General features: G+C 64.9%; 1 protein-coding gene across 1 annotated transcript; it reads right to left on the bottom strand.

Moving 5' to 3' along the window:
• Positions 1–2110: 2110 nt before the first annotated feature.
• On the bottom strand, positions 2111–7841 carry TRABD (TraB domain containing). The gene is made up of 9 exons (XM_007954745.2): positions 7791–7841; positions 6144–6222; positions 5529–5695; positions 5036–5176; positions 3103–3213; positions 2879–3018; positions 2567–2739; positions 2382–2493; positions 2111–2288 (listed from the first exon to the last, which is right to left on the bottom strand). The coding sequence occupies exons 1-9, from the start codon at positions 7821–7823 to the stop codon at positions 2111–2113; spliced, it is 1134 nt and encodes a 377-aa protein (XP_007952936.1). The 5' UTR covers positions 7824–7841.
• Positions 7842–11762: the final 3921 nt, after the last annotated feature.

Here is an 11762-nt window from a genome sequence, read left to right as displayed (position 1 = left end):
AGGACCCTTTGCGATAACCCGGTGGACAGGTGCCCCCTCACCTCCTGTTTCCCCAGTGCTTCACCTGCTGCCCCTGGGGGTCGCTACCAGCCCCGGACCCCGCCTGTTCCTCAGGGCGGCCAAGGGGAAGCGTGCACAGAGCCCTGGCCCTCGCTGCTCCGCCTGCACCCTGGGCTCCCTGTCTGCTCTGCCCCTACCTGGGGGAAGGGCCAGACGTGGGGCGAGCGGCCAGCACCCAACCTGCCCCCGAGCACAGGGAGAGCGAGCTCCACTGTGACCACCCTCCCCACACCCGCACGAGGGCAGGCGGCCTGTCCTGACTCCCTGCCCTTCCTCCCTCCCTGCCCTGGCCAACCCTCATGGAGCACAGCTACCCCAGAGAAGCAGGTCAGAACAGGGTGCCCACCAGCCCCTCCAACCCCACTTCCCCTGCCCACCTTGGGGCTGCAGCACCACCACAGGGACCTGTGGAGAGAAGAACGCAGTCAGAGCAGGTGGGCGGCCCGGCTCAGCACTGGGAGGCCCCGCCCATCTACTGGCCCCTTACCGACTCGCGCTGCTGTACTAGTGACCAGGCCTGCGGCTCCACCAGGCAGAGCAGGAGGGCGGCGAGATGAGGCAGGGCACAGGGGACCATGCTTCCTGGGGACGCAGACCCAGAGCCTTCCAAGCTGCTGGCCAGCCGCCCCACCCCGTGAAGCTCACTTACCAAGTGCTCCTTCTGGGCAGCTCTGGCTGCAGGCTGGCCTGTCTTTTGTTCCAATGCCCAGCCGGCCCCGCCTCTGCCCCTCCCATAGGTGGGGGGCTGAGCAGTCAGGGAGCCCGGGGTGTGGATGGAGGGGAGAGGGGCTGGGGCTCCTCTGTGCACACTCCTCCTTGGCTGGCACTAGCCCAGCCTCTCGGGTGGCCCCACGTGGTCAAAGATCTGAGTTCTTGGCAGGGGAGAGATGAGTTCCCCCCCAGGACCCAAGCTGTGCCCCGAGCCGCTCCCAGACCCAGGGGGCCCCTCTGCTCACTCAGGTGTGCCCAACAGGTCAGGGCTGACACACCCACTGGGCCCCCTGTGACCCGAGTCCTATGTCCACATCACTAAACAGGCTTTTCCAAAATTATAGACTTTATTTCAATCTCGTAAGCAAAGTGCACACCACATGTGAATGACACGGGGGACAGAGTGCAGCTGCGCCTAGGCCGCTGTGTCCCCCAGCCTCGATTTGGTTCAAGAGAGTCAACAGTCACTCCACGGCCCAACTCAGAGTTGCCCACCAGTGCCTCATCAACAGGACCAGGTGGGGACGAGGTTGGTGCCGTGCAGTCCACCCTAGGGTCGGTCAGCACCCTAGTGGGATCATCCTTCCCAGCCCCCAACCGGCCAGTGAGAGGGCGGGGTCGTGGGGCAGCGCTGGACGGCCTGCTTGGCGTGCAGTGCCCCACGTGCCCCCGAGGACCCGAGAGAAGCCACTCTTTGTCCCAAGCAGATTTAAGGCTTGTTTCTGACGTCACTTCACTGTTTAAGTTAAAATTACCTGAGCACAAGTTTCCAGACATTTTAAAACATGGAGACCACTGGCTGAGCCCCCAGCAGGGCTGGCGTCAGCACGGGTCTGCCCAGCCACGGAGCAGGGGCTCCTACAAACCCATGCTGGCACAACACAGTCTTTCCCAAACCTGCCTGGCCTGGAACCCCACCATGAGGCCATCGGGGACGAGGTGCTCCTGCCAGTAGCCCAGGAGGTCCAAGGGGGGCCGTGGAGGCCAATGACCACCAGAAGGCACAGTGAGGTAGGGGCGCCGGGGGCAGTCCCACGTGGCCCCCAGTGTGTGGGAGGCTTCGGGGAGCAGAACCGCCAATAACTCTTCACTGGACGGCTGGGGGTGGCGAGGCCTCGATGACGGGAAAGGCAGAGAGGCTTGGCCCAGACCCCTGTAGGGCAGCGAGGCTTGTCGTCTAGATACCAGCCTGGAGCCGGAGACAGGCACAGGCCCCACTACATGCCCGTGCTGGCGGGAAGCCCCACCGGGTGCCCCTTGGGCCTGGCTCCCACGCCCCACAGCTGTGCTTGACAGCTCTGGCGCCCTCTGCGCGCGGGGCTTGGCCACACCACGCCGCCTACTTCTTTGGCAGGACGGTGGACACTCTCTGGAGACAGTCCTGTGCCACAGGCAGTGCTGACACAAGGTTCACTGTGCGCCGGCCCAGCCAGTAAAGGCTGTAACCCACCAGGCCGAAGAAGGCAGCCTTCACAGCCATCCGGGACACTCGGCCAGAGATGGACGGTGGGGGCACGCTGTGGATGGAGAGGGGCGGGGTCCGGCTGAAGGCACTGCTCCCCACGCCAGCACCCCCCAAGGGCCCCCTCCCCGCCCCCCGACAAACTCACGTCATGATCTCCTGGATGTTGAGCTCAGTGCTCCAGTTCTTCTCGATGCCGGGCACGTGGCCCATGCCCACGACACCCACAACCACGGACGGGACGCACTTCCTGGGCTCGGCTGTCGGGGAGGGGAGTGTCAGCAGCAGCGCCCGGCCTGGCCCACCCAGTCCGTGACGGGCGGCCCGCCTCACCCTCCGAGGCACGGGGCAGCTCGAGGCGCCGGGCGGCCTGGCGCAGCACGTGGGTCAGGTAGACGTCGCGCTCGGAGACGATGGTGCGGTGCAGGTCTGGGAACTCCCCGATCATCTCGGCCATCATCTGCTCCAGCAGGTCCTTCTGCTTGCACTTCTCCACGTCATCTTTGCTGCGGGGTGCCCGCGGGCGGGCAGGGCTGGGTTGAGGTGGGGTGCCAGCGGAAGGGAGGGCGGGAGGGCCCTGTTTGAGGAGCCGTGCGGAGTGGACGGGGGCCAGCAAGGTGGGGCTGGGTCACCCCCAGGCCCTACCTGATGGGGTCCGACAGGAAGCAGAGGCCCCAGGCTAACTTGACCTTCTGCCAGAAGGAGAGTGCGGCAATGGCCCTCTTGAACGTGACGGGAATGGGCCGGTCGCCCAGATGGAACTTGCAGAAAGGCACCTTGCTGGCCTGGGGCAGAGGCCGGCATCACGGTCATCCACAGGGCCCACAGCACCCTGGAGACGGCCCCCCGCCCCAGCCAGGCCCACTCACCTCCTTGAAGGCCTCCCTGAACTCGCCACCCGGCGCCATGCCCAGCTGCTCGGTGATGTGGGCCGACACCTTCAGCAGCAACATCTGCATAAGGCCAGACATGACTCCGTTCTGTGGGGGGACGGGGTGGTCAGCATGCAGGCTTGCGGTGGATACCCTAGGCCGCCTCCTGCCTCCACGTGTGTGGCTGTCGTGACCCTGAGCCACCCCCACCCTCTCCCCACCTAGCCCACGCCTCCTGGTCTGTCCCCCACTGGGGCCTCCCAGGACAGAACCTCGAGTACCCTGCCTCTCCTCCCACATCAGGCTGCAGCAGGCCTAGACCCCCACCCTGCGTGCACCACCCACCTCACCCCCTCTGCCTCCTGCCAACGCTCAGGCTGGGGCTCTGTGCAGTACCCACACCCTGTGATCTCTCCTGTCTGCCCCCCCGTGGCCAGCCTGGCACGCGGAGCCTGGCGCCCACGTGTGAAAACCCAAAATCTCCAAGGCCCAGGTACCTGGAGAAGGGGTGAAGGAAAATGGGGTACAGCCACAGTTCTGCCAGAACAGGCTGACTGGAGAAGGTTGGGGGAGGGCTGTGGGAGCATGCAGCTGTCCCAGCAAGCTCCTCACCCAGAAGCTTGTGAAGATCTCCACTGGGCCCTGCCTCCCATGGAGTAGGACCCCATACCGCCCAGGGAGCCAGACTCCCCCATTTTCCCCAACAGAGCTGTGTCCCCATACCTGACCGTGGAGCCGGACCCTCATACACACTTCATAAGCCAGGCCCACCATTACCCTCAACAGAGCTAGGCCCCTCACCCCCAAAGAGGGCTGGGCCCTCATACCCACCCGTGGAGCCGGGATCCCTCATTTTCCCCAACACAGCTGGGCTGCCTCATACCCCCAATGAAGCCAGGTCCCCTACCCCCCATGGAGCTGGGCCCATTCCCCTTCTCCGTGTGGAGAATGGGAGGGAGCCGGCAGAGGCTCAGAGCAGGCTGAGGTCCAGTGACTTTTTAATCCTCTTCCCAAACAGTCAGCAGCACACAAAGGGGACAGTGATGCAGTCACGGACCGCCGCACCCCGAGGGCTGTGGCCGGGTGTTTGTGTGGTGGGCTGGTCCTATGCAAACAGGCAGAAGCCAGGCTGGCAGGCAGCCTGTCACATATCACATCCACGGCTGCCCGTGAGGCCAGCAAGGCAGGGCCCCGCTCCCACGGACTGCCCTCTGCCCACCTCTGCGTTCTCCTGGGAGAAGTCCCACCTCACTCTGGAGCAGTGGTATGGCCACTGCCGCTTCGGGCGACCCCTCCACCCACAGCTGAGCCAGTATGGGGTGGCTCAGCGGGCCCGGCTGTCCAGACGCTGCATGGCAGACAGGCTTGGTCTGACCAGCTCCAGGGAGGTGACCCCAGGCCCTTGAGACAAACAGCCTGAGTGAACATCTTGTTCACTTGGGCCTGGGCCATGCAGTAGGCACCTACGTGGCATGGGGGAGGCCATATGCTGTGAGGCATTCGTTTGGCCCCAGAGGGTGAAAGACCTAGGTCAGTGGGTGGTCAAGTTCACCGCCATGACTGATCCCCCGTGAAAATCCAGATACCAGCCCACGTGAGCGTCTCCAACCAGCAACGCCTGTATGTCGTCCACACGACCACTAGGGGGAGAGTGCTAGGCAGGCTGGGCTCCTCTGTATGACGGGAAGAGCCCTGGGCCTGGCCGACAGTGGGGACTACATAGGTGACATGGGGCTCCGTGGACTCTCTCAGCCTCAGATACCCTACCTGAAAGCAAGGTGCATCCCTGACCCACCTGAAGGCTCTGAGAGGCCAGGCTAGGACCATGCCTGCTCTGTGCAAGACACTAAGGAGGCCTGTCAGGCGCCACGCCCCCCCGCCTCCTCTACCTGCCTGACACCCACGGGTGTCCCCAGCCCCCGCCCCAGACCTGCCGCACAGCCTGCTGCAGCTTCCCCAGGCTGATCTCCTTGGCCTCACGCAGCAGCGTCCGTTCGTCCATCTTGAGCATGGACACGCGGTACTGGCACAGCTCCACCACCACGACATCAGGCTGCACCGCCCGGATGGTCTGCAACAGCTTGGCGTCAGCACGCAGCCAGCCTGCCCGCCTCCAGCCCCCTCCAGAGGTTAGCCGGGGCTGGGGAGCCCACAGCTGGGGCGGCAACCCTCCAGAGAGCCAGCCACGAGGCGGGTCTGCTCGCCATTAAAGAAACAACAAAGCACTCTTAGGGCTCGGGGGCTGGACTGCCAACTGCTCTGGGATCCCTCTGCCACGTGCCAGCTACGGTGAAGTGGGGGTTCCTTCTCTTTCCACCTGGTGCTAGCACAGGTCATCCAGCCCAAGGACCCCTGCTCAGTGAGTTCACCTGGCAGGGGTGCAGCTTGCCACAGCCCTGGGGCCCTGCCTCCCAGACCCCCACCTTGACGACGTCCCTCTTGCTGTCATCACTGAAGTGGGCTGTGCCCACCACGTATACGCGGCTCCCGTCTTCGGCCACCAGCTCTGTCACGGTGCGCGGCAGGTCAGGCCGTTCACGCCGACGCTTCAGCTTCACCTCCAGCAGCAGATTGAAGGCGTCCACGTCAGCTGTGGCCACAGCAGAGGGGCACACGTGACTGGGCTGGCATACAGCAGCCTGCTGCATGTGGGGTCTCCGCTTGTGACAAGCCCGGATTCCCCCTGGGTGGGGCACACAGGCAGCAGCCGCGCCCGGCGGGTGGTCTGAAGGCCTCGGCCTCACTGAGCTCCACCTCCCGCTCACGCAGTAAGCACAGAGGGCAGGGCTCCCCACTGCCAGCCGAGGTACCCCACGGCCCGGGAGGGCAAGGCCTGCCACGCACTCGGGGGCTCCAGTCAGCATGTTGCTGGGGAGGGGGCCTGCCCTGACTCCCAGTGGAGGGGACGGTCCAGCAGCCCCACACCTGCGTGTTCCCGAGCACCCGCTCACTTAAGTCAACAAGACCCCCAGACACATCACCAGCAGGGAGCACCAGTGACCACTCCCTCTCGGCCACCTCGGACCCAGAGCACGTACTCAGATTCTGGGGTTCTCCAGATAGCACTCTGGGTGCCGACCCTGCAGCCCCCGATGTTGCAACTGGCTCTGTGGCAGCCTGTGGGGAGAAGATTCCAGAAGGCCCTCAGCCAGCCCTGCCCAGGCTGCACATGCTTAGATGGGTCTGTCTACCCTGGGCCAGGCGCTCAGCAGCTCCAAGGAGCCACCTGGCCACTGCTGTGGGGCCCTGCTTCCCAGGGATCCTCTCCACTGAGCCCTGTGTCCAGAGATGAGGCAGTGAGACCTGGGGGAAGGGGTGGTTTATACTGCGTTAGGGGGCACAGTGTAGGCCATGGTCCTCTACATGGGGAGGGGCGTGGCTCTCCAGGGCATGGCCATTGTCAAGGCCAGATGGAGACTGAACTGGGCCTGGTGAAGGGGTGTGCTAACTGGAGCAGAGGGAGCCAGGAGCTGAGATAGAGAGATGTGGAGTAATCATGGGTTCAGGGCAGAATTGTAAAGGGACCCCTCCACGCCTGTCCTGAGAAGAGAATGCACATTGGGAAGGAGCAAGAAGCCAGAGATGGCCCCTAAGGCCCCACTGTGGTCAGCAGAGCGACCCCCAGGATGTCTGTGCCCTCATCCCAGCCTCTGTGAATGTGACCCCACCTGGCCCAGGGGAGTTAGGGTGCAGCTGGGCAGTGACCCTGGGTTATGGACGGGGTGTGATGACAGGGGTCCTTATGAGTGAAAGGGGGCTGGGGAGGGGATCAGAGAGATGGAGCTGGAGGGCAGCATCACCGCCTTGGAAAGGGGGCAGGGCCACAAGGCAAGGGCTGCGTATCCCCGGGTGCCCGTCGAGGTCTGGATGCTGAGCCTGTGGGCAGGCGGGGATGCCGCCTCCGGGACCGTGTGAACTCTGTGCCTTCCAGCCACCGGGTCTGAGGCCACTGCTACAGCAGCCCCTGCTGGCATTCACACGCAGCGTCACCCCTCCCCAAGGGTGGCGTGGCCTTGGGGACATCGTTACCTCTGAGCTCCGGGCAGATGTGTGGCCACAGTGCCCAGAGTTCAAGGGAGGACCAGGTGAGGGGCTGGGGCACGGGGCTGGGGGTGGTGGTGCATGGGGTCTGCTGTAGGCTGATCGGAAGGAAGGCCACGTGGCGGCAGGGGACTTGAGAGGCTGGGTCGGGCCGAGGGTCTGGGTGATGGCGGAGTTCCTGGGCCATGGCAGGAGGGCCGCAGGTGTGCAGCCCTAGGTGTCAGTATGTCCTGAGAGCAGGGTTGCCCCTCAGGTGAGGACTCCCCAGGACCAAGGACCCAGACTCAGACTTTGAAGGCAGGAAAACTGGTGTGTGTGTGGTGGGAGAAGGCTGCTAGCTCCCTACCCACCTTGGTCCCCCAGGGAGGCCTCCTCAGGGTCAGGTGGGTGGGAGACCCCATCAGTCGCCCCATTGACTGGCACCACTCCTGGGCACCTGGGAGCTTAACCCCTGAGCGGGTCACTAGCCAAGGCTGCCCACAAAACCCAACCCACAGCCCTGAGTCCATGCTACTGAACTATCCAGCACCCCAGAGGCTTGAGAAGTCCCCTGAAGTCTCCTGTGTGCACAGCCATAGCCCCGGCGACCGCCCCCCGCCCAGCTGCGAAGGGCAGAGCTGGCTCAGCCTCTCACCCCTCCTCACCTCCTGGGCTGGCTCCTCCTCTTCTCCCTCCATGGCTGCTCCCTGCTCCACAGGTGAGGCCTGAGGGGAGAAGGCGGGGCCTCACCAGGAGCCCAAGAGCCTCACCCAGGCCTGGGGCCTCCCTGCTCCCGAATCAATCGCAGGCAGGCTGCGGGTGCTCTGCGTGGGACGGGACAGAGGCCTGCTCAGGGGCAGCAGATGGGCACATCAACTGTGAGGAGGAGGGTCGAGGACAGGTGTCCCCTCCACGTGTGGTGCCTCACAGAGGCTAACCCCTGACCCTTCGGCACCGGGACTCCAGCACCACAGGGGGACTGCACGGCAGCTCACATGCACGCCCGCTGCCATACACGACGCTGGGGTGACAGGGCCTGCGGCAGAGAGAAGCAGCCCACCTGTGGGTCTTGTAGAGGCCTGCCTGACCCCTCCGAGGGATCTCTGAGGACAAAAGCCAGCTCACAGAAACCTAACCCGTCCTCAGAGCCTACAACGGCAAGGGGTTGGCACTGCTCTTAGTGACAGCACCAGACAGAAGGAACGCTGGGGAAGCCAGCGAAGCCGTCACATTGTCAAAAGCCAAAGCTCTTCCCACTGAAGGTACCAAAGGCAGCCAGCGTTGCATCGGAGCACGTGCGCGAGAGACCGGTGCTCAGCGAGCACGGCCTGCCTGTGGCCTCCTGCACCCCTCCCAGGAGCCCCCGGGGAACGGCGTGGAAGCCAGGACCCTCATTTCCACCAGGAAGGGAGGAGGGGTGCCAGGGAGGGGAGGGAAACAGACTGCCAAAGGCCCGCCTTGGGGGTGAAGGGTCAGCGCCTGCCGGGGGCCAGCCCACACCCCAAACACGCAGACAAACGCCAAGTCCCCATCCTCCCTCCAGAAGCACCCTGTGAAGCAGGCCAACAATGGCAGGAATGCTCCTTTGTGGAAGTTTCACTAACAAAAGTCCACAGCCACCTGACTCCAGACCAAGGCGATGGTGCCGACGGGCCTCAGTGCACGTGCTGGGGGAGGCCGCGCCACCTTGGGTGGGACATGCCAGGGACACCAGCTGGTTCACAGGGGCCCGCGAAGCCAGTCGACTGGGAGCCCGCCAACAGCCCAGAGCAGCCCAGGCGCAGGCTCACCCCCCAGTCATACTTGGGAAGAGGACCTGGGCTCGTCAGCCAGGGCCTCAGTGCTCACACCCAGCTCAGGGAGCCGCGTACAAAGGACGCAGGCCTGGTGACACGCGAACCTTGAGGGGTCACTGACAACCCATGTGGCGGCAGTAAAACGCTGTGGTCTTCTGGTCTGTCTCTGGAGATGTGTCTCAGGTGAGACGACACGAGGTCTGGGATTTGCCTGAGAAGAACCTGCTGCTGGGGGCGGACGGGACACGCACGTGACTGGCTGTTGAGCCGTCTCTGTTCACGCCACGTCTGGCTCTTCCGGGCGCTTTTCAAGTTTGCGCAATGAGGACGGTACCAGCTAGGGCTCCCTTTCCTGGGTGGGGGCCAGCCAGGCTCGGGGAGGGACCTCTCAGAGTTCCAACTGTCCTGGGACGCAGACTGTGCCAGGAACTACCCCAAGGGGGAGCCTGGAGGAAGGGTCCAGAGGAGGCGGTTGGATGAGGAAGAGTGACGGCTCGCAGGAGCTGTGGTAGAGGCCACCTCGCCCCTCTCTGTGCAGGCCAGCCTGGGAGGGGCCCTGCCTCCACCCCAGGGGAGAGGCCCCCACCTGGCTCGCTGAGCCCTTCCCCCACCCCAGCTTTGTAAAGGTCAGGTGTCAGCGGAAGTGACAGAGGTCATGCTGGCCCCACGCGGGCACGGGTCCAGGCCAGGGCTCAGCAGAACCTCCCCTGGGGGGGCCCTCCCCCATCTCCCAGATTAAAACGACAAAGTCCACCATGCACACAGGGACAGGGTAGGGGAAGATCAACACAGCCACTGAGCCAGGAAAGCTTCCGAGAAACACCCAGCAGGTGTGGGGAGGCAGCAAATGGGAAGTGACCACGTTGCCCTCAGACACCCGCCCTCAGAGGGCAGCCGCAGCAGCGACATAACCACACCCAGGAAGCCACTGGGCCAACCAGCGACCAGCGCCTGCAGCGGAGACAGGCAGCTCCCTGGGCGGCGGCGGGAGCTGCAGGCTGTCCCGGTGCGAGGAGGCTGGGAACAGAGAGCCCGTGGCTCTCCCACCACACCGTGGGGGACTTGGCCGAGGCATGCTCTGAGATGGTGAGGGGCAGACGCTCCAGGCCTGGCCCCACCTGCTGGCACACTCCATGTGCGATGGCGTTTCTGCTCATGCATCCTCGAGTATTAAGAACAGAACCAAGCCTTCAGCCCCCGCAGGCCAACCAGAGTCCCCTCCCCGGTCCACCCCGTGTCCTCCCACACAACCTGGGCTGTCTGGCCCCAGCAGGTCCACCCCACAGCACAGAGCCACCAACACTGACATCTGCATGGTCCCGACAGTCACTCCCAGATGGCCCCGAATGCCACATTCCAGGGGTTCGAAGGCTTCCCCTGCTCCCAATGCAAGTGCAGGGGATGGTCCCCGTCTTGCACAGCTCCAGGGAGGCTAGCCTTCGCTCCTGTCTGCTCAGCCACTCGCCCCTCCACCCGGCTCTGTGCCTAGACACGAAGGTGCCCCTCCCACAGTGCCCGTGAAGGTACAGCTTGTGGAGACACTTCTGAGCAGGACAGCATGCCAGCCAGGGCACCAAGTGAGCTGGTGGCCAGCAAGCAGCCACCACGTGGGAGGACCAGCCCGGGTCGGTCCCAGGCGGCCACCTGCATGGAAGCTCCTACAGTCAGCACAAGCCCCAGGGCCCAGGCAGAGGCCCCACTCCAGCCCTGCACCCTCTCCCCACTACAGACTGTGGGCTACATCCGGGTCACACTTCCACCTCGCGCCTCCGGGCCTCTCTGAGCCTCCCCGTGTGGGGTCCAGACGGCGGGCAGGGTGGACACTCAGACGCAGCACTTGGCATCGGAAGTCACACGCTAGGTGACCCCCAGGATACCTGCTCCCCATCGGTGGGAAGGGACAGCACCTCGTGTCCCTCATTTCAGGGCAGTGCTGCTCTCTGCTTTGCATCCACACCGCCCCAGGTGGGCAACAGGGACAGACTGTCCCACGGGCTGCCAGCCAGTAGATTTCTGGCCCCTGGGAGACAGTCCTCAGCCCCGAAGAGGGCACAGCTTGTCAGGCAGGAGCCACAGGGATTGAGCCCTGTCAGGGCCCCACCCAGGGTGCGGGAAACACGGTCCTGGGCACGGTTGGAGTAACAGTACCCATCCATCACCCTGACAGGGCAGATCCACGGACCTTGGACCGCCAGCCCTCGGGGAACACCCGACCACAGGCCCAGTGGAGCCGGATGCCCCAGAACCTTCCGCGCCCTCGGGTTGCGCCCTCTTGAGACACAGAAGTCAGGCACTGGCCCCCAGCACTGAAGGAGGTTTCCGGAGAAGCCGGATTCCCCGAGCAACACCCCGAGGCCGGCTTCGCCAGCCCGAGGCTCCCGAACCTAGTACACAGGCAGCCGCAAGGCAGGAATCACAGGTCCGGGTGCGGTGCAGTGTCCCCAGCGCCGGCGCACCTGGCCCCATGTCCGGAGCCCGGACCGCAGCAGCCCCTCGTACCTCCGCTGCACACCGGCCAGCCTTCAAGCGAAAGCCCCCCGACTGCCGCCACGCTCTGAACCCCGGGATCCCAGGTCTCCGGGACAGCTGGCCTGCGGGGCGGAGACTGCACACACCTGGGACCCCGACGTGGGGGGCACTGAGCCGGGCGCTCCTGGAGATCCCTCCCGGGACACTGACACAGCCGGGCCTCGGTCCGTCCTGGGGCAGCTTCCAGAAAGACGCTCGCTGAGCCCTGGCGGCCCTCGGCCTGGCCCCGGGGCCGCCCCGTCCGACCCCGGAAGGCCGCACAGCCGGGCCGCTGCCCCCTGGCGCCGGAGCGGGGACACCGCAGCTGCACCG

Source organism: Orycteropus afer, unplaced genomic scaffold, assembly GCF_000298275.1.
Source record: "Orycteropus afer afer isolate SDZICR_OR568_19922 unplaced genomic scaffold, OryAfe1.0 scaffold00471, whole genome shotgun sequence".
NCBI lineage: Eukaryota > Metazoa > Chordata > Mammalia > Tubulidentata > Orycteropodidae > Orycteropus > Orycteropus afer.
Note: the sequence above shows the minus strand (reverse complement) of the source record. Positions and strands in the feature narration are given on the sequence as shown.